The 23276-nt window shown below is 45.5% G+C and overlaps 1 protein-coding gene across 2 annotated transcripts in view; it reads right to left on the bottom strand.

Moving 5' to 3' along the window:
• The window catches only part of AOAH (acyloxyacyl hydrolase), a 102209-nt gene that overhangs the window by 32273 nt on the left and 46660 nt on the right, over positions 1-23276 (bottom strand). For both annotated transcript variants that reach the window (XM_081102180.1, XM_081102181.1), the window contains exons 11-12: positions 21335-21429; positions 8219-8310 (exon numbers count right to left, since the gene is read on the bottom strand). In XM_081102180.1, the coding sequence (XP_080958306.1) occupies positions 8219-8310; positions 21335-21429 (187 nt within the window). The remainder of the gene's footprint in view (positions 1-8218; positions 8311-21334; positions 21430-23276) is intronic.

Here is a 23276-nt window from a genome sequence, read left to right on the forward strand (position 1 = left end):
GTCATTACCCAGAAGCCCGAACTCTACAAACTGCATGGTTTATGACCTCTGCCTTGCTTATTTTATTCTAGTATGAAAAAAAAAGATGGGAAAGGGACATCAGATCCGAATTCAATACTAAAATAATTTCACGGTCAATAAAGAGGGGCTATTTTCCTTTGGGAAAATAATTGTTACCATACCTATATTTTTGATAATTCTAAAAACAAAATTTATGGACTGAAATACTGTTTTGCTCATGCCCTGCTCATGGAGAGTAAATCGTGTGGATACTGAATTATGGATTCGGTTCGTTGCACCGTATCTTCTTATTACAAGAACATAGAAATCTTTACCATAGGTGAATGAACATTCTGATCAGAAACAGCATCTAAAATGTTGGGATTAAGGTTTTGTATGAGGCACTAGAAAGTATTTCATATAATCAAAGACATTGTTTTCTTTTATCTCCACCTCAAATACATAATCTCTCCTGTAAATTCTAGGAATTGAATTTGTCAGGGAGTGCTCAGGAGAAGATAGAGGGATCGATACAATATTTTGAGAAGCTTATAACACAATATTTTGAGATGCCTACAAATTGAGAAGATTGCTTACTAGAACATTACCTGTAGACAGGGTCAGCTGACCTTGAATTAACAGGATAAACAGTGTGCGCAGGAAGGCCTACTGTGACCACCTTTCTGGTTTTGAATCCCCCTCCGCTTGCTCCCCTATCCTTAGTTGAACTCAGGGTCCCAGTCTGATTTTTTTTTTTGTTTCTCTCTTTTTCCTCTGTTGTGCTTCAAAGCCCAGTCCCATGGGCTAGTAGGCGAGGCGATGGCTTCAGTCTGTAATCTGAGGGGGGCAGATGAGGAGTATAGAAAGTTCTCGTCCTCACACCTCCCCCGATGACTAAGGTGCTGGTGACGTCAGCACAGGGAGTGGAACTGCAAGTACTAGTATATCCGACTAAATACTCAAAATAGGTAAGTCTCAGACACCGTGTCTACTAGTTTCTTAGTTGCTTTTCCCAACGTGGGCTCAGGTAACACAAAAAACCCCTTTCTCTGAGAGACATCTAATCCCACTCCCCTTCCATGTCACTATGACGGAAAGAAAGACAAAATAAAGAAAGAATAAAATCAAGGATGAGCCTCGAGAATAAAGCAGACAAATGAAGTGGTTGACTTGGAAGGGAAAACATGATCTCCTCCTGCGCTGACTCACAGCAGAGCCTACTTGGAGAGGCAACTCAGTAGCTTCCCAGAAGGCGTAGCAGCGCGGAGGTTTGGGACAAACCAAGTGGGATGCTGTTCAAGCGACAGTGATGTACCAGGTGCTGGTGACTTTTCTGAGGCCGGGGCACGGCTAGTTTGGGTATAAATTCTGAGGTGCTATGAAGTTGAATCTCAGGGAATCCGTCACAGAACTGACAGGGGCTCAGAAGGCTAGCAGCAGGGCCAGAGAGAGAAAAATGGTGATATTTGCTGTGAAGGGTTAGGGCAGGGGAGTGGTTAGGGTAAAACTGGGTAACACCGAGACCAGACAGGCTTTCTCCGGGGACCTCTACGAGGAAGTGTTAAGAAAAGGGTAGAGAGTTTCCTTTCTGGTGTGGGTGGAGGTCAGGCCAGCCTGGGGATGGGTTACAGACCTTTAAAAGTTCCTTCCAGTCCCAGGGCCACATCCCAGGGCCCCGTGGAACCGCTAGGTCGCTGCAGCACAGAACAACTGTGGTTTCAGCCTCAGGGAGAGAGAAGCAGGCAGAAGACGGTTTGCTGTGTATTCAGGGAGTTTGGCAAAGGCTAATGATGCAAGGGTGTGTGCAGGGGAGGACGGCTGCAGAGGAAGTTCTGGGAGTTCAGACATGAAAAGATGATCAAGACTGCGTGACGGATTTTGAATTTGGAGCAGCAAAGTAGTACAAAGGAATAGACTTCCTTGGCATCGTGTTCAATAATTCATGAGCCGCCCAGACAGCCTCCCAACCTGGGAACCTCCCGCTAAGATTCCGGCTCTGAGCTCGGAGCAGTTGTAGCTCTTTCCACCCTGGCTTTTCTCAGCCTCAGCTCTGGTTCTAGGTCCCTGTCTCAGGGTAAACATTCACCTGTGACAAAGCAGAGACCTGACGGCTGTGGCTGCATCTAAATCTGCAAAGCCCACTTCGCACAGAAGACGGTGTTGATCATCTAAACAGCATTTCTCAAAGGAGGCTCTGAAACACGAGTTTCTTGAGGGGTACCTTTATCCTAAAACAGATTATATCTCGTTCTGTGGTCAAATAAGTTTAGGAAATATTTCACATAATATCTTGGAGATCCACAAAGGGTTTCGGCTTATAAAGGCTCTGCTAAGCCCCACAGGGAATGAACTTGTTTTCCTTTATTTAAACAGCAGTTAGAAAAAATATTTGACCGAGGAATCTCCTTTAAAATGTGTTTAATGCCCTTTACCATCTCGTGGGACTCGTGTCTCACAGACAGTATTTGAAGAGTACGGCTGCGTGTTCTCTGTGACCTGGATTTGGGCACTGGGGTTGGAGATGGCCCCAAAATCTCAGGTTCAGGAGGTTACAAGACTTCTGCCAGGGAAATGTGGAGGTCTTGTATTTACTTTGACCAGTTTAGATGGCAAAATGATATCCCTCGCAAGAAAGCCCCACAGCATTCACAGAGAGCGCTACAGCCTGCTCTTGGCGGCGTAATGAGAAGAGTGAGGACTGGAATTAAGGGGGCTGTCCGTCAACAGGAGAATGCAGCAACCTGTACCGTGAGAGGCCACACAGAACCGCACAGGAATGCAAAGCGCTCCGGGAGGAGTTGCTGGGGCGAAGCAGTGGTTTATGGAGTGTTTCTGCACAGTATGATGTCACTTGTGGCAGAACTCCAGCCAAGCATTTATTTCGTTACGTGAAAATATCTGCATGTAATCATGCGGGAAGGCTCTGGGTGAAGTCACATGAAGCTGAGGACAGAGCTTTCTTCTGGGAAAAGGGGTGAAATTGGGGGAGGGTTCCAGCTTTTTACTTTATGTACCTGAGTCATTTTTTAAAATGCAAATATATTCACGATTTGAGTAAATACATTTAAAAAAGGAAAATTCAAACATAAGTAGAGTCAACGGGGAGACATCGCAGTGGAGAGACCTGTCCGTCTACGGCGGGGAGAGTCCTCTGGGCAGAGCCACAGAGCCCGGCTGGTCCTCCGCGCCCCAGGGCAGCGACGCCTCCTACACCATCCCTTCCTGTCTTCTCTGGGGCTGTGTTCCTCCCTTCGCCCACTACCCTCTCTCTTTTGCATCTTCCTACCACTAGGCAGGCTGCAGGCTTTCCTGTCTAAAGATGTCTCCCTGATCTTTTGTTCCCAAGCAGCTATCACCCCACTCCTCTGCTCCTTTTGATAGTAAAACTTATTTTTTTTTAAAGACTAGTATATTGATTTTTAGAGAGAGAGAGGAAGGGAGAGGGAGAGAGAAACATTGATGTGAGAGACAAATATTGGTTGGCTGCCTCCTGCACGCCCCCTACCAGGGATTGAGCTTTTACCCTGGGCGTGTGCCCTGACCAGGAATCGAACCAGCAACCTTTCAGTGCATGGATGACACCCAACCAACTGAGCCACGCCGGCCAGGGCTAAAAGAAACATTTCTTGAGTTGTGGGTGCTCAGCTGCATTTACTTCGCCGCCTCCCGAACCTCTTCTCTCCCATCAGGCTCCGTCTCCGCCCACTGAGACGCCCCTGAGAGCCGCCCGCCATCACTGTCCACACCCCAGGGCCCTGCTCAGCTCCCGTCTCCTCTGCCTCGAGCAGCATTTGGCTGAAGTCCTGTCTCCTTTGGAAACACGTTCCTCCCTTGGCCTCCAGGACACCAAACCTTCCAGGTTTCTTTCCACTGCGAGGGCTGTTCTTCCTCGTCTTCTCTCCCCCAGCCTCTCCGTGCTGGGGCCCCGGTCTCTGTCCTCAGCCTTTTTCTCGCCCACTCCCCGGAACAGCAGTTCTCTATTTTTGGCTTTCAGTCTGCTTTACACTCTTAAAGTGACTGAGAAACCCAGGGAGCTTCTGTTTAGGAGAGCTGCAGCTGTCAATATTTATATATTAGAAATTAAAACTTAGAAAACTAAAGGAACATTTAATTTTTAAAATAATGATGTCCATTACATGTTAACATAAATAACATTTTTTCCTGTAAAAATGTTTTCCAATGCGTACCCCCAATGAGCGAGAAGGTTAGGATCCTTTTACCATTTTTCAAATCTCCGACGTCTGTGTGAACAGAAGCCCGCTGGCTGCTCACGTCTGCCTCGGCGTTCCGTTGGCTGTGAGCGGTTGTTTTGGTGGGAGCATGGGAAGGAAACCTGGTCTTAAACACACACGTTGTTGGGAGAGGGAGTAGCATTTTAACGTCCTCTTTATAGAACTTTGGATAAGCTGCTTGGATGTTATACCAAAACTTGTCAAATGGTAGTTTCTTAGAGACTGACCAGGTGTATTGTGGAATCGGAAGTGATATCCGTGAACTCTCTGCGCCTGGTTGCATGGACGTGGGCTGGTCTACCTTGTGCTCTGAGTGGGCTGTTTCTCACGCAGGATTCTATGCATCGCACGCGGGTCGCGGAGGAACGCTGGCTCATGGAGCGATGCGGGCACGCCAGATGCTGATGCATTTATGACACGACATTCAAACCCACGTCCGTTGCCAGCACCGCCTGCCTCCTTAGCAAGGCCTCGGAATCCTCGGTAGCTGTACAGGCCACAGAAGAGCCAAGTTTTCCAAAATTCACATTTTTCTTTGAAAGCTCAAATGTGCTGATAGCAGTCAATGCTGTTATTTGTTTTCCTCGAAGTGACACGTTCATCTGATTCATTTTGGATAAAATATCTGCTGTATCCAAGACTGAGTAACCATAGTTTGCTTTCCAAGCTTTTTTTTTTCTTCAATAAAAAGGGTGTTCTGTGAAAAACTTACTGATTCTGCTCGCAAGTCAACACGCAGGTGCTTGACCTTAAGACAACCATCACATTTTATTTGCAGCAAAAGTGCTTCATGCAGCCTTCCCATTTCATGAGATGAGATTTAAATACATATATATATATATATATATATATATATATATATATATATATGTTGATTTTTACAGAGAGGAAGGGAGAGGGATAGAGAGTTAGAAACATCGATGAGAGCGAAATATTGATCATCTGCGTCCTGCACGCCCCCTACTGGGGATGGAGCCTGCAACTAAGGTACATGCCCTTGATCAGAATTGAACCTGGGATCCTTTGGTCCGCAGGCCAACGTTCTATCCACTGAGCCAAACTGGCTAGGGCTTGTGAGCTGAAATTATTAATAAGACCTGCACTTATTTTAATAGAATTAGTGACTTTTTTCTGCTTCATAGGCAACGTTTTGAAGGGAATATCTCCCCTGCCCTATTAAACCAGGAGTGTGTGCAGGTGGAGACCATAGGACACCTAATATAGTTGGGTGCTACTGCTTTGACCCATGCTCAGATGGCAGCGATTTTACCCGCCATTGCTTTTGCACCGTTGGTAGTGCAAAAGGCAAATACTGTCTTAATATTTTTGTGAGAGTAGTTTTTACCTTGTGGACCTCCTTAGACACCCCCCAGGGGTCCATGGACCACACTTGGAGAATCACTAATGTAGACTGTATCCTCTACAATCAGCCTCACCCATCTGCAAAAGGCCAATGCTAATTATTTGTTTTGCAAAGTATAATTATAGGACCGCTAATCATGGACAATTATAGCACATGTAATTTTTGAATAATGGATTTAATAAGGTTATTAAGCTCATTAGTGTTTAGTACTTACATGTCTTTTTTAAAAAACCATGAAATTAGGTTAGCAAATCTTAGCGGCAAATCCCTTCTCTCCCATTTTCTATGTCTAATGCCCCAAGTGTCTTGGTTTGCAGTCATACACTGCTTTCAAAACTGTTCTCTCATGTGATGTCTATTGGGTCAGAGAGAATAGGTAACCTCTAACTGTCAGATTCTAGGACACCTCTCATCAAGATGTGTGTTTAAATGGCCTTGAACGGCAGTACTGGGACACTTGTGACAATGGCTTTGTCCATTTCCTTCTAAGCATTTGCTATGTTTCTGGCCCAGAGAGCAAATTTAATGCAGAGGCAGAGGGGGCAAATTGTACTCTAGACAATTCCATCTAGTTCACACCCACTTATGTGGGCTCCCTGGTCTCGCTCTAGGCTCGCCAGCTGGATATGGTAACTTGGTAATTGCTTTTGGTTGTTTTGGCTTTCGTAACTTCTGATGGGTAACATCAGCTTCTTTCTCCTTCCTTCCTTCCTTCCTTCCTTCCTTCCTTCCTTCCTTCCTTCCTTCCTTCCTTCCTTCCTCCCTTCCTTCATCTACGAGTGCTGCCCTATTTCTCCTCCCAGCCGCTTCTGCTCCCCACATTTAAGGAACCTCTTTATCGTTTAGCCCTGGCCTGTAGAACTCCACGGATTGGACCGGCTCCTGGCCCCACTTTCAGAAGGAGGTGATTTGAACAACCACAAATGTGGTTATTTTTGTTAAGGATTTGGAGTCACCTGGCTCCCTCTCTGGAGTTTGTTCGGAGGAAAGAGCACACCTGTAGGGCATTAATGGAGTACCACTGCAACTAACAGCTGGTCAAGCACCCACTATCCCACAGGCGGGGCTTACAGGCATGAGCCCGACTCTTCGAGCGCAGTAACCCTGGCCCTAAGACATGGCTCCTAGACCTTTTCTAGCTCTGGCCCATACAATGGCAGGTACTGTCTCAGGCACAGCTGGCCAAGGGGTGGGGAAAAGCATATTTCCTGGGGAGAAGCGAGACATCTCTCCCCAGGAGTTTCCTCCAACGCTTCTAAATCAAGAAGCGTCCTCAAGTAGGATGCTGACTTGAACATCATGTTGTTCTACAACCGCTAAGCTTGCATACCGGCGAGAACTTCAGAGACCAGGTGCAACTCAACTGCATCATGTACACGAGGCCCAGGGATGCTAAATGTCCCACCTAAGTCCACACAGACCAGACCCCTGTACCCGTAAATGCAGTTTACCTCCTAATCTGCCACACCGACTCCGGGGGATGGTAGATATCGCTTTTAAAGGAGAAGTCCTCTCTTCCTGAAGTTTGGGTATTGTTTCCTATCCTTCTGGGCCGTGGCTTCTTTAACTTAAATAGGATTTTCCTGTGAGTTAACTGCTTTTGGAGGCAATCTGAACACCAAGCACTGTTTTCAATCTTAAAAATATATTTTTGGCTTCTCATCATTTCCTTCCTAATGTCAGGTTTCTTGCCCCCAAAGAACCACCTCATACAGGGTTTTCTCTTTTTCTTTTGTCTTCGACCAACTCAGTTGCTTTCTGAATCACACTGGGAGAAAACAAAGCAAAACACATGATTTGAAGGCTTATTGCTGTTTGAATTCTCTGAAACCAGAGAGTCAAGAGAACAGATTCTGTTAATGTGTCGAAGGATGTAAAGATTCACAAAGTTGTGTTTTGGCACATTTATCTTGCATTCTTGTTACTTATACTTTTATCTCATATGTCCTACTTGAATGAGATTTGACTACAGAGATGGGACAAGCCTTATTAAACTTTAAGACATTTATACCATCTGCACCCGATTAGGTAGCAAGTACTTAACTATTTTTAAAATAAATGAGTAAAGATATAATCAAATAAATTATTCACCATATGCAATGTCCTCCATTAAATACAAATGGGGTGCGTAAGCTGTGAATGGCTGTTCCCAGGCCCTGAGTCAACACCCAATTGCACATAGCAAAGTGGTCTGTGCTACTCAGACTGTCCACGCATCATCTGTACCTTCCTATTTAGAGCATTGATGCCAGCATGATTCCAGGACCTTGAGCCCTGCCTTTTAATTTTATGAATATTAATTTATGCAGGTAAATAATCAAGTAAACTTCTTGGTCCCTTGACTCAGAAAACTTTAGCCATGTGTTGAATATTTTCTGTCAGAGGTCAACTCTACAGCCCCCTCGGTGGGAATACTCCCTTCTCGCCTGCACTGATAAATAGAATTTGCATTACATCCCACTGGGTGGTGGACTAGGTCAGGGGTGGGTTTGTTGTGTGTCACTCATATTCTAGAAGCCATTCCTAACAATTCACATCTCAACATTTTAGAAGAAAGCCCCATCTTCTGCTCTATTTTTACATAGATACACTGAAATATTTGAAGGCTTGTAAACATACATACCCGCTAGTGGTGTTCAGAAATCCAGTAGCACCAGAAAGTTGGGGCCAGTCAAGCTCATCAGTAAGTGCTGTGGGTAAATTGAAGAAGGATTTCTAAAGAAAAAATAAAGAGGTGATCGTCAAAATGGTCATTTGTTTTCTATAAGTAGTAAGGTTATTCATTGCCTAGGCATTGCTCTCTCTCTCTCTGTCTCTCACTCTGTCTCTTAATCCCTCTCTTTAAGGGACTTGGGCATTTAAGGCATTTGCCTCTTAACTTTAACCAGCATCAGGACATTCACAAACATGCTCATCCCTCCTGAACTCGCTCCCCGTCAGCGGCTGGGAAAGATGCAGAGCGCATGGCAGCACTGACTCATCCCTCACTTGAAAGGGATGTTTCAGCAGATGGGTACACTTCCCACTCTTTTAAACTTGCTGAGATTTTCTCCGCATTTGAGTTTAGACATTCAGGAAATCGACTGCCTGGAAAGTAATAAGACCCAAGCCCCCAGCAAAAATGCCTCCTTGAGTTCAAAGCTATGCCCTCAGTCAAGAAGAGGGTGCCTCCTGCCCTCCTTGGGGGTGTCAGACAACTTTGAGAATCTACTTATGGTTCCTTTCCCACAAGGTGCACGTGTGCTCAACGTGTTCGATGAGTTCAAGGACTCCTGACACGGTGCTGACGGAATTAGGATTCATTGACCACGTTTCTATGGCTTGTGCGAACTCGGAGAAGAGAATGCTCTCGGCTGTGTCCCCTTTGTGTTTCTGTGATACATGTCCTTGGGAATGAACGCCCTTCTGCTCTAATTTCTAGAGAAAGATTACCTAGACCAGTGATGGCGAACCTTTTGAGCTCGGCGTGTCAGCATTTTGAAAAACCCTAACTTAACTCTGGTGCCGTGTCACATATAGAAATTTTTTGATATTTGCAACCATAGTAAAACAAAGACTTATATTTTTGATATTTATTTTATATATTTAAGTGACACTTAACAAAGAATAATCAACCAAAAAAATGAGTTCTCATGTCACCTCTGACACACGTGTCATAGGTTCGCCATCACTGCCCTAGACTGATGTTTTCAGAATAGGGTTGCCAGATGTAGCACATAAATGTCCTGCTAAATTTGGGTTTCAAGAAACAAAATGTGGCCATAACCGGTTTGGCTCAGTGGACAGAGCATTGACCTGCGGACTCAAGGGTCCCAGGTTTGATTCTGGTCAAGGGCATGTACCTTGGTTGCGGGCACATCCCCAGTAGGAGGTGTGCAGGAGGCAGCTGATCGGTGTTTCTCTCTTATCGATGTTTCTAGATCTCTATTCCTCTCCCTTCCTCTCTGTAAAAATCAGTAAAATATTTTTTAAAAAGAAACAAAATGTGATGTAGACACACAATGGAATACTATTCGGCCTTAAAAAAGGAAGTTCTGACACATGTGACAACATGGATGAAGCTCAAGGACATTATTCTAAGTGAGGTAAGCCAGTTTTACAATGAGATAAATACTGTATGATTCCACTCATGTAAAGTTTTTAGAGTTGTCAAACTCATAGAAACAGGAAGTAGAAAGATGAGTGCCAGAGGGGGAAAGGAGAGTTGATTTTTTTTCAGGAAAGGGTTAGTTTTGTAAGATGAAAGAGTTCTAGAGTTTGGTCCCATGATAATGTAAACATACTTAATTGTATATTTAAAATTTGTTAAAATAGTTTGATGTTATATGTATTTTAGCACAATTAAAAGAAGCGAATATGCAAAATTTTTAATCTCAGGTACACAAGGAATAATTTGTAGTAAAGTATATCTCATAAAGTGTTTGGGATATACTTTTACTTCAGAAATTCAAATTGAACTGGGTGTCCTGTATTTCACCTGGGAATCCTAGTTTGGATAAACACTCTGAAAGCCAGTGTCCCCTTTTTGCCTTGACTGACAGGAAACCTCAATGTCTGGCTACAGGAAGCAGTTTATCGTAATGTCATTGCCTCCATGTGCCCTTTGGGGAGTTTCCTTATAGGAATTTACATTGAATTTTTATCATAAACGTACTTCTTTGTAATCAGGAAAACACACACAATGAAGATACATTTTTAATCACATACTTTATAAAGTGACCCCTTGATATTCACCTGTAACTGACAAATAAAATTTTAAAAATATAGATTTTCAAATCTTTAATGAGACAGAAGTGTGGCTTTTCCTTCCCCAACAGCCTGAGATTCCAATTTTCTGTAGGAGCCAAGGTGGGGAGCCTCAGGGAGAGGAAGTGAGCAGGAGGCTGGGCCATATGCCACTTGAAAAATTGCATTCAATGCTATGATTGCTTTGATGTGATTGGCTTTGAGATATTAGCTTTATTTTTAATTCTAAAAGAACGTTAAAGAAGGACTCTTTACGTGCCTCTGAAGGGGCCATGGGTTTTCAATACTGAAGAGGAGATGCCAGGGATTGGCACTTCATCCTCACCCCTCAGCAGGAAGCACCCACCGCGTTCTGCTCAAAATTCCCCCAAAGGCGGTGACTCAGCTACTCTCTGTTTTGGTTTCCATTTCTCCTGCCACTATAATCAAATGTTTTCTCTCTCTGTGTGTGTTTTTAATCTTATTGTTCCCCCCTAGGTTTGTCTGTTTATGTGTTTGCTGTAGGAACTAAGAATATTCAGTTCTGCTACAGAGTTGGGAAAAGCAAACAGAATGGGTGAAGCCCATAAGACGTGTTAAGCCGAGATAGTGGATAAACAGGTAGGTGGCTTGTGAGACGTGGGCAGAACTTACGAGCTGTGTTACGTGAGAGCTTTCAAACGTAGAAGGTGTGAAAAGTTGAAAGAACAATGCGACGCGCCCCACACCGCTCTCCCACCTCCTTAGTCATGTGCATAGGGACAACCCCATGTCTGGGACAGTGGGTAGGGACTGGGCTTTCACAGGAAGTTGCTGGGCGCCGGGCAAAGATTGTCCTCTAGGAATCAGGGGATCTGACTTTTATATCTGGCTCTACAAATGCAGTAAAGCTCCATGGTTCGGACCTGACACATTAGAACTGGGGTCCATTCTCCATGCAGCCCCATGCTCAGCCAGGGGTGGGTTTCTCAGATACGACTCTTAGCTCCACAGTGGGGAAGAGGAGATGTTGAGGGAGTAGGACAGGTGAGGCCATGGTCAGACACCTGTCTTGGGAAGTGGAGTGTCCATGTCCCTGGTATTCTCTCAGCTGGGAGAGGATGCCCCAACCAGCCCTGGAATCCTCCCATCAGGATTTCCTCGGGAGTGGACAGCGCCCGGTGCTGAATCACAGCCAGGAAGAAGGCGGATTTGCATCCCGCAGCCAGAGCCCAGGAAGGTCAGTCAGTCAGCTGCATAGGTTTTTCCTGGTTGACAAACCTTGAAACAACACAAATCTGTGTTTTCCCGGTGACACATTTAGACTTCCCTTATGGTGTCATGGTGAGGTGTTACGGTGAGGTCTTAATACTCCTCGCTGTGCAAAATCAGAGAAGATGTGGCTTTGCCAGTGTCTCAGGTTCAGCATCTCCTATGGCTCTAGATTGTTCCCCTCTGGACCTCAACAGGGCTGTTGGGAGGATGGGAGGTCAGCGAGGGAGGCAAGTTGACAAGTAGAAGCCGTGCACTGGTTCAGGGTGGATCACCGAGTGTCCCTTTCCAAGTGGACTGTCCCAGTTGTGAGAGGAGGGCATTTTATTACCAGCCAATGAGAGAGACTGGAGCTGACAAGTGGAAGCCTCCACATATTTTCCTTCCTTAGTGAATTTGGTAGATAAAAATGAGAAGTAACAGCCCCTAATAGCGATGGCTTTATAGACCCTAGCAAAAAGAGTGTTTAAGTCATATCATATTAAACACTAAACGCCTTACTCACGCAACATTATACCCAAGATCGTTCAGGCATTTAAGGCAGGAAGTATGCAAATTAAGATCTCCCTCATTAATTCCTGCTTAGGCCTCTTGAGCATTTATGTTCTCAGGAAACTTGTCTTAAATGTGCCTTAAATGTACATATGTGGGAGGACTTGCTATTTATCAGGAGAAATGTTCCAAGTCTGTAAAGAGCATCAGAAGCTTGATGATTATTAAGTCAAAATGAAGTCAATTTTGCTTCAAAATTCCTTCTGATATTCTCAGTGACATAAAATTGTTTGCATGTCCTAATGGCCATGTGTATACTGTTTTGGTGCAATATTTTTATATACTAGTACTCTGTGTGTGTATGTCTACGCATCGAGAAAGTCCACTGGTTCTCATTTTTAATGAATATTTAGTAGAGACAAATCCTTTGGATTTGGGGGTGTTTTAAGCCTTAGTTTCGACAAGAAACTTATATTTTGGTTTTTTCAAAGACATCTTAAGTGAGAGAAAGAGTAATAGCATCTATCACACATTCATCTGGCTCTGCCAATTTCCCGATGACAGGGAATCTTTTTGGTGCCTTTATTTCACTGTTTACATTTGAGCCCTCCTGGCCCAGCAGTGCCTGTGGACAATTTGCACAGAGTATTCCCTTCTCTAATACTCTTAACTGAGTTAGAACTAAATGGATTATTTTCAAAGAGTACAGAGTCACTTGGAGGAACCTGCAGCCAACTGCTGATGGAAAAAAGATATGAAAAATACCATCATTACCATCATTATTATGCTAAGTGAAATAAGCCAGGGAGAGAAAGACAAATACCATATGATTCCACTTATGTGTGGAATCTAATGAACAAAATAAACTAAAAAACAGAAGAGAAACAGACTCATTGGTACAGAGAGCAGACTGATAGCTGTCAGAGGGAGGGTGTTGGGGCCTGGGTAAAAAAAAGGCGAAGTGATTAAGCAAAAACAAAAAGAAAAAAAGAAATGATCTCATGTGAGTCCTGTAAGGTTAGTAAGAGGGAGCCAGGCAAGGAGTTTAAGCATTGGAAATGCCAAGTACAAAAACCCAAGGCTAAATTCATAATATGATGTATAGGGAACACCAACAATACCCCCTCCAAATGAACACCCCAAATATCAAGTCTACCAGTTATCTATAGCTATGTAATAAATTACTCCGAGTTTAGCAACAAAACAATAAGAGAGCCCACTGCATGGGAGGACATAATTGCCAATGTTATCACCGATAAGGGTTTAATCTCCAACATTTATATGGAACTCATACAACTTAACAAAAGGAAGATAAACAATCCAATCAAAAAATGGGCAAAGGACCTATATAGGCACTTTTTGAAAGAGGACATACAGAAGGCCAAGAGACATATGAAAGCATGCTCAAAGTCACTAATCATCCAAGAGATGAAAATCAAAACAACAATGAGGTACCACCTTGTACCTGTCAGAATGACTGTCATCAACAAATCAACAAACGACAAGTGCTGGAGAGGATGTGGAGAAAAAGAAACCCTCGTGCACTGCTGGTGGGAATGCAGACTGGTGCAGCCACTATGGAAGACAGTATGGACTTTTCCCAAAAAACTAAAAATGGAACTCTCATTTGACCCATTGATCCCACTTCTAGGAATATATCCCAAGGAATCAGAAACATCAATCAGAAAGGATATATGTACCCCTATATTCATAGCAGCACAATTCACCATAGCTAAGATTTAGAAACAGCCTAAGTGCCCATCAGCAGATGAGTGAATTAAAAACCTGTGATACATCTACACGATGGAATACTATGCTGCTGTAAAAAAGGAGTTCTTACCATTTGCAACAGCATGGATGGACCTGGAGATCATTATGCTAAGTGAAATAAGCCGGTCGGAGGAAGATAAATACCACATGATCTCACTCATTTGTGGAATATAATGAACAATGTAAACTGATGAGCAAAAATAGAGTCAGAGTCATAGAAGCATTGAATAGACCGTCTAACCTCAGAGGGAAGGCAGGGGAAGGTAAGAGATCAACCATAGGACTTGTATGCATGCATATAAGCATAACCAATGGACACAGACAGTAGGGAGGTGAGGGCATGTGATGGGGAGTGGGAGTGGCTGGGGAGAGGTCAATGGGGGAAAAAGGAGACATATGTAATATTTTAAACAATTAATAATGTAAATGAAACACACACACACACACGACATACACACTGACCAATAACAATAGCTGCTCAGTCTGGGGATGATGCCTATTCAATGCACAAACTTCAACTGGAGCTAAATCAATAACTCTCAGGGGAAAGGTATTGCATTTCATCCATGACCCTAGGCCAGTTCAAAAACTTACAAGGCAGCGAAGAAATAGTCAAATAAAGAATTCTAGCAAAATAGGACCCGTAAACATGTAGAAGACAGAATGGCAGGCAATAATCTTTCATCATTTCGCCTGAAAATAGCTCTTTTTATTACTTTGTTACCTTGCTGGCTCTTCTTAGCCCCTTCCTTCCCCTTTTCTATTATTTATGATTTCCGCGCCAACCCCGTGATCTGTTGATTCAGTGAACTGACGGCCGCATCTATCTAACTGTCCCCCCAGTAAATGAAAACGCATAGCGCAGTTGGACTTGACTGAATTCAATTCCTTCCATCATCACTTGCAGAGCGACTGGAGAACTGCAGCAAAATTCATAACCGTGAGGAAAACAGGAGTTTAAAATGTCCTGCTCTTACGGAGAATATCACACGCCAATTCTTTCCTGGGCCCCGGGAAAGAAATTCTTCTGCAACCAGGCCAGTAGGGTGCCCCTCAGAGAGGGTGACGCACACCCTCGTTTGGTTTTGTAAAGTGGGGTCATTTCTAAGGTGTCAATCAGGCTGTCATTTTTCTGGGGTGAGGGCATTCTCCATTTTCTGAGAGGTGATGTCTGGGATTTGGCTCTGGCAGAAGCCCAAAGTCCGCAGTCAAGCCCCAGAGGGAAGGACATGGGACGCTGTGAGGAGGGCAGCCAATGACCAGGCCTGACTGGGCTCTTATTCACTTGTATGAAATGATCTCATTTCCTCCCTCCCCCCCTTTTTCATCTCCGCCCAAGAAGCTGTCACAGAACCTGGCTGCTTCTGTTCCTCTGACTGGCGCCCGATGGCCCTGGCGCAGCCTCTGGCCAGAGTCCCCGTCTCCTCATTGTTGTGACTATTCAGTTCTGCCACTGGCCTGTGAAAATGGTGATAGACAATATGCAAATAAATGAGCCTGCTGCATGCCAATAAAACTTTATCTACAGAAACAGGCGAAGGGCCGCATTTGGCCTGAGGGCCGTTGTTTGCTGACCTCTGCTCCAGGGTCTGCCAGACTGGTTCTAGCTGGGCTCCATGTAAAACTGCATTAACTTGGGTAAATTAGCTAAGTTCTCAAAGTCTCCATTTTTTTTCTTTTACAGTTTTAAAAATCCTCACCAAAGGCTATTTTTTCCATTGCTTTTCAGAGTGAAAGGGAAGCAGGGAGGGGGGGGGAGAGAAACATTGATGTGAGATAGACACATTGACTGGTTGCCTTTTGCACCTGCCCCAACAGGAAGTGGGGAGTGAACCCATAACCCAGGTACATGCCCTGGACCGGGAATCGAACCCGTGACCCTTCGGTACACAGGCTGATGCTCGTCTAACCTCTGAGAAACACCACCCAGGCTAAGTCTCCGTTTCTTTATGAAATGCAACAGGGTCATTTAGTATTAAATGAGAGGATACTGAGTACAATGCCTGGCGTTTGGTAAACACATCTGCTTAATGTTATCATTATGAGTTTCTGTGTCTGTCTTTCCAATGAGACTTGAAGCTCCTTGAGGTTAGAGACTGCTTTCCACATCTGGAGCCCAGTTGTCCACCTTCTCTCTTTCCTCTGTTTCTAATACGAGAGCTGCCACAGTGTTAGGTGGCACGTGGCTGTCCAGCCAGGGCATGCTCTTGGCAGCTCCGGTGCAGCGTGGGGGTGGCCCTGTGACTGGGTTCTGAAGGATGGGGGGTGTGCGAGTGACGTGTGCCACCTCTGTGTTAAGTTCTCCCTTCTTCTTCCCTATAGGTGGGAGGCGGTAAGAGTGGGGAGCAGCCACCTTGGACCCAGGCGGCAGCTGCGTGTTGAGGATGTCTGCCTGTCTGGCCAGCCCTGCCTGCTGGCCTCCTGGTAATTATGAGAGAAAAACACGCTGCCATCGTAAGTCATTGAGTTTTGGGGATTCTTTGTTACAGCAGCCGAGCCTATACCCTGCTTGCTTCATAACGAATCTTCTAAGGACTGACACACTCAGCCTTCCTGCTGGCTCTGGAATATTTCCGACGTGGGACCATGACCTCTTTGCTCTTTCCCAGCCTTCTCTCCTTTGGGCTTTGTATCCGCCAGGCTTTCAATGCTGATACAAACCTTCAATTCCTGCCTCTGGAATCTTTGGACTTTGTGTATTTCATAATGCTCCCTGGATTTTCCTTTAGGAATGAGGGTTAACTCACCCATCTGACCAATCTCGCAGCCGTCGCCTCAAGTAGGAAATCTCTAGGAAATCATGCAGACGCCAGTCTGGACCCCTAAGCACTTGGCAAGGGTTGAGATGGGTGTTCTCGGTCCCCTTCATCCCCCCCAGGAAGTGGCCTGGAGGGAAGCGGGCAGTTGAATGAACCAATGACTGAATGGTGTGTAGCAACTGACATTCCAGCCATCCCAAATTATCTTCAAGTGCCAAAATGTCCCCTTTCCACATTCCAGTGGGTTTGAGATTCTAATTGTTTCTCCCGCGATCAGTTAGTTCCACGAGGCCCATTTTATGGCTGAGGAGCTTGAGGGAGAGGGATGCCAAGCGGGGATCTAATTAATCGGGGGCAGGAGACCGCGCTCCCATCTCAGCGCAGGTGTTGGGTGACTCACGCTGCCTCCCTGTGTGGGCACCGCCAGCTAATGTGCTGGAGAGCCGGCGTGGGGGCTGAGCGCCTATAAATGCCCCTCAGAAGCATGGAGCTCCAAGTACTTTCCTCTTGCAGTCTTTCCTCACACCGAATGTCTGTCCTTTTAATTCTCGCACGTGGTGGTGAGAGCTGAGAGCACGGATGTTTTGGCAGGATGAGCCTGTGAGAGCGCCCCACGCTGCTGGAAGGTGGGAGGCCCAGATGCTCACCTTGGGCAGGAACAACGGGCCTTGAATGGATCGGGGCTCCAGGCGACAGACAGCCCGTCTGGCTTCTGCTCCCGAGCAGCGGCCGGGAACAGAGGAGAAAGGCACCAGCGTGGCGAACACACTCTCCCTCCTGACAGAGTGAGTGGGCCTCGGATCGAGGCCTCCCTTCTGCCCACTGAGCATCTTTCACCTGCCAGCCCTCGAGGTGTTTGAGGAGCAGGACGTGGCATTGTGCCCACGTGTCCCAACCAACAGCCTTTCCTCATCTTAAAAAACATAGCAATCAAAGACAGCACTCTACCCCTTAAATACTTCTGGAGTCAACATGGAAGGAGGTGAGGTAGCAGTTCCATATTTTATATGCACCGTGGAAATCAGGCAGCGATTTCTGCCTAATGGGAGCATTATGCTCACTGGGGCGTTCACAGTGCGGGGAGGGGGCAGTCGCCCAGGGGTTTGAGGCTGATGGCGGTGCTGTCTGCAGTCAGTAGAGTCTCCAAACAGGATCCACAAGTCAGCTCGAGAGGAATGACGTGCAGAGGGCTTGACAGCCAGGAGCCGCCTTGCTCTCGGTGAATATGCATTTTCTGCAGCCGGATGGAAGGTCCCTTTCGCCCTTGGCACAGCAACTCAATCCCTGCCGCTTCCCCCACCGACAGCAGCCGGCCAGGGTCGTGCCAGGATTTTATAAAGCGCAGGCATCAGTCTCCGCTGGCGAGAGAAACATTCGGGAATTTGTGTTTCCTATTCGCCTCCCCTTCTGCTCACCCGCCCCCACCCACCATCCCATCCGGTTTGGAAACAGGGCGGGCATTTTTATGTTTTGGAGATGATCTTCGAGCAGATGGGGTCGAGGCAGGAGGGTGGCAGCTATTGTGAGCCTTGGTGATCTGGCCACCTTCCTTTCTTTGGCAACAAAACAACTCCAGCAGGGACTGCTTTCCCAATGAAAGGAGACAAGAAAGAGCCTGCAAGTGTTTTCAGATCTGTTCCTTTAAAATCTTTCAAAGTTGAGGCCTTCGGTGTGACAAGGAAGCTCATTGCTCACCTGACTCCTGGGGGCATCTGGGAGGGAAGGAAGCTGTTTAAGGGGAAGGCAGGACCACCCAGGCCCCCAGCGGGGTGAGGCTCAGAGCCCTGCTTCTGTGGAGCCACAGGGCGATTCTTCACACTCTCTTTATTGAACTACAAGTATCTTTCCAATTGAGCTCACTCCTAATCTAATTAGCGGTAAACAGGCCTCCTGGGTGCCACACTGCTTAACCGATGGATGGCATGAGCCGGAGAGAAGGGGCTGCTCTAGGGAAGGTCCCCGGCTGTGCCTTCTTTGCGGGGGTGCAGTTGGGACGGGTGATGCGTTTGCAGGGGTGTCTTCTGCTTTACAGGGAGACAGAGGCAAGCGCGTGTCGGGTGGTCTCACAAAGGAGTTGCCTATTTGTTCTTTGTGTGTCCCACACGCCTGAGGCTCTCCGAGGACTGGGTTCTTTCCGCTCGTCTCCACTGTGTCATCAGCCCCTGTCACAGGGTTCGGGGCACAGTAGGCCTTGGTGCACAGTAGGCCCCGGGCTAGTATTTGGTGATAGGTTGTTTGTCCTTGCAACAAGCTTTAAAAGCCAAACAACCAAAACATGAGGTGTGCTCTGAGCTCAATGTACCTCATGGCTGTCTGCGAGGCATGGCCCCCTCCCTAGGCTGACCCCCTGTGCACATGAAGAGGTTCCATAGGTAACACATTTTAAAAAACTGGAAGCTTTAAAAAAAGGGGGAGCATGAGCCATAGTAGCCAAAATAAAGAAGCCATAAATCAGCTTCATATTTAGTCTCGGGGGAATGATTTAGTAGTTTATGGCTTGTACACTGAAGGAGATTCCATGGAACAGGGAAGAAGATAATAACCTAAAGACTAAGTTGTGCCCAGCTGGCGTGGCTCGGTGGTTGAGCATCGACCCATGAATCAGGAGGTCATGGTTCGATTCCAGTTGCGGGCTTGGTTCCCAGTAGGGGGGTTGTAGGAGGCAGCTGATCAATGATTCTCATCATTGATCTTTCGATCTCTTTCTCCCTCTCCCTTCTCTGAAATCAATAAAATATATTAAAGAAAAAGACTACGCAATGTGGAAAACGATTATGATTTGTACTAATTGTAAAAAGGGTGGGTCACCAGTTGCATACTTGCTATTCATGTGACTGCCTTGTGGGTGGAATTACAATGGGGGTGGAATGCTAGGAAAGAATGGAAAAATACTGAGAAAAGTTTGAGATGATGGGGGAATTTTTTTCTTTTTTTTACTTCTCAAAATAAGTTCTAGTGTTGACTTTATGTATTCATTTTTTTCTAAGAAAAATATTAAAAGAATATTTCAAAACCAATCTTATACCCCAAAATGTTAAAACAATTCTCTCTGGGTGGTAGTATTAAGTGGAATTTTAACGATTTGTTAATAATTTCTGTATTTGCTTATTTTTCTCTATTGAATATTTAACATTTACAAGGAGATAAAAGCAATGTAGCAAATATGCGCTCTCTCCCTTCTCTCACTTGGGGCAGACAGACTTCCTTCCCCGTGGATCTGGGCCATGGCCCTGTGACTTGCTTTGGCTGATGGGTTGATGGCCCTGCGTGAGTTGTGTGTGAATTTACTTGTGTCTGGTTTGAATCCAACCCATGGCTCTACAGCATTTTCATAGCCATTAGCTCACTGAAGCAAATGGCCTTGCTTGAGATTGTTCCTATCCTCATCTCCAGCGTTTCTGGTTAGGTGGCTTGTTTAAGGTGACACCGACAGGAAATGATTCTGCCACCTGCTCCCTGGGTGTCTATAAAGCCAGGCCATGCTGTAATAACATCTACATGACAGACCTTCTGCAGAGATTCAATAAAGCAGTGCCTTGGTTTCCTTAGCAGGTTTCCTTAGCTATTTGCTGGAAATAAAACCAAGTAATCACCTAATCTTATATTATAATACTTGGCACATATATGATACACTAGTAAGTTCCTTGAAAACAAAGAAGAAAAGTTACCCAGAATTCTCCCGTCCAGAGGTACCAGGGTTACACTGATCTGCAGCCTTCCAATGCTTTTCTTCGTACATACGCACACATATTATATATTCACAAAACACCATACATACCACTTTGTAACATGCTTTGGCCCCTAACAAATGATCATAAATACAGTTTCTTGCCAATAAATGTGTCTATAACAGTGGTACCAATGATTGCATATGTCATTTTATGGATGAAATATAATTTTACATATCCAATCCCCTATTTTTATTTTTTTAATCCTCACCCAAGAATATTTTTTCCATTGATTTTTTTTTTTAGAGAGAGTGAAAGGGAGGGAGGGAGAGACAGAGAAACACTGAGGATAGAACCTAAAACTGAAGTATGTGCCCTTGACCAGGAATCGAACCCTTGACCCTTCCATCCACTGGCTAATGCTCTAACCACTGAGACAAATTGACCAGGGCATCTAATCCCCTATTTTTAATTTCTTTTCTCGTTTTTACTATTATAAATATCTCTTGGATGAATATTCATGGACATAGATTCTTGAGCAAGTGACTAGTCAGGTTTAAAGGTAAATTTCCAGATGTGGAATTACTGGTTAAACCCACAAACATTTTACTGTCACTTTGTACATATTGTCCAATTGCCTTACAGCAAGCATGTCAAACCCAAAGGCGAACACAGGCCAAATAAACGAGGCATGCGGCCCTCAGGCTGTGAGTTTGGCATGCTTGCCTTACAGAGAAGTTCCAACACGCCCATGGTACCATAAGCTTGCTAATACTGGGCCTTCATCACTTAACCTTTGTCTACTTGATAGATGATAAGGGATACTACAAGTGATACTACACTGTCACTTTAATTTGTTTTCCAATAAGATGTGCTGGCTCTTGTTTTGAGTCTATTGTGACAAGGCCCTCGCATCGTTGGAAATGAACTGAACTGGAGCGGGTGCGCCTTTTATGGCAGATTTTGCTGAGCAGGAAAACGTGCACCTGTTTGGAGTTGGCATCACATTTAGAGAGAGCGGGGAAACAGGCACAAGGCCAGCACAGCCGGGAGATTGCTGCCAACATTACTTACCAAGGACATCTGCGAAGCCGTGATCCATTCCGGAGGGATGTGGAAATGAGCCCCGGCCGAGTCTCCCAGCAGCACGATTCCCCTGGGCTCTGACCCTAGGCGGCACAATGCATTTGTGTTATTTATGCTCTCGCGGTGGCAAGCCTCCAGACGGCGTGGTCAGGGCATCAGATGCCCTGGTGTGTATCCCACACACAGAGCACCGTAGCAGTGATGCATGGCCGCTGTTTGTGAGGGACATAGCCTTCAGGAGCTCGATGAGATTCCAGGCCATCGAAACCGCGAGCTGAGCGGTCCGGAGGAGGGTGTGTTTCCCAGCTCAGCATGAAGCAAACTGCCGTGAGACACCCTGAGTGAGGGCGGATGAATAAATGGATCAAAACTTTATCTGGACTCAGCAATATGCCCTCAATTTTGGTTCTGGAAATTGCTTTGTGGAAAACGCACCGATTTCTGACATAATTCACTTTAAGAATTACTGATCTCATGGAGCAATTTTGATTTATTGAAGATGTGATGGACCCTGAAAGCTCTAATCCACATAGGCAAAAGCACTGGATGGGCGATTCTGGCGGATTGATGGAGCGACAGCCAAGCGAAGGTCTCTGGGCAGCCCGAGGGTGTGGGGTAAAGAATCACTGAATCTGATCCTGGGCCCATCTACACAAATCAGCCACCCATGGGTGATGCACATACACTCCCAAACCCCTTCAGATCCTGGGAGAAGTCATTGATGCCTCCCAGTCAGAGAGGACAGCCGCCTTCCCCCACTCCCACCCTCACCCCTAAATCAGCTTCACTCCAGTGGCTTCCTGTCTTGGGACTGCGACAGCTAGTACTTGGCCACACAAATGGTGACGGGGAAGGCCCAGGACACCTGGGAGGGGTTGGGACTTTGGGAATTAAAGGGGCTTCCCACAGTGACCTAAAGCCCTATGCCAGGATTTCACTAGATCTGAGTCTATTTATTTATGAGTGTATTTTATTTCATTCATTCTTTTATTCACCCCACAAGCATTTTTAAATTGTGTATTGAGGCATCGGGTCTTTGCCTGTTCTGCCCCCTTCCTGCCCCTCTGAGAACGGAACTATAATTAATTATATTTAAGTTGACTGAGGGCAAGGACTGCATTATGTCTGCCCATGAAAACTCAGAGCCAAGTATAGCTCTTGGCACTTAAAAGAATAGACATTCAGGGAATATCTGTTGAATGAATGAATGAATGAATGAATGAAAGAAAGAAATGCTTCTAAATGTTGGGGAAAGCCATTGCTTAGGCATAAAACAGAGATGCTACCACAGGGTCTCGTTGGGCATCACCGGGAGTGTTTTCAGTAAGTTGTGGGTGGTGATAGTTCCTCCTAACGGTACTGGTAGCCCAGATGTCCGAGGCATTTAGGATTTAGAATACAGAGCTCAGCTACTTTGGGGAATCCAATGGCTGCAGCCTGGAGGGTTCCCTGAGTCACCAGGTGTGAGCCTTCACCCCGATTGACAGGGACCCCGTCAGTACAAGCCCAGGTCCCTGAGCCTGTGTGTTGAGGACACGGAGAAGACGAGAAAGGGTCACCTGCACTGATTTTCTCATCTGGGGAAGTGCTGGGTTCAGTTACCCTGTTCTCTACGCTGCGGCTTTTTCTAACGTTATCATTCAGGTTTCCAATCCTCAGGGAAAGGAGTGGATTACACAAATTCAGTTTTGCTTTCTCTAGATTCTGCCTCCTTTTATTAGAATCCTTCTCATGTCCCGTTCGGATTTGTCATGAAAATAAATGTAAATTGACCAAGTGTAAGGCCTAGCGCAGCCGTGGGCAAACTACGACCCGTGGGCCGTATTCGGCCATTTTGAAATGAATAAAACTAAAAAAAAAAAAAAAAAAAAAAAGACCGTACCCTTTTATGTAATGATGTTTACTTTGAATTTATATTAGTTCACACAAA

The sequence above is a fragment of the Myotis nattereri genome (genome assembly GCF_964212035.1).
Source record: "Myotis nattereri genome assembly, chromosome: 11".
NCBI lineage: Eukaryota > Metazoa > Chordata > Mammalia > Chiroptera > Vespertilionidae > Myotis > Myotis nattereri.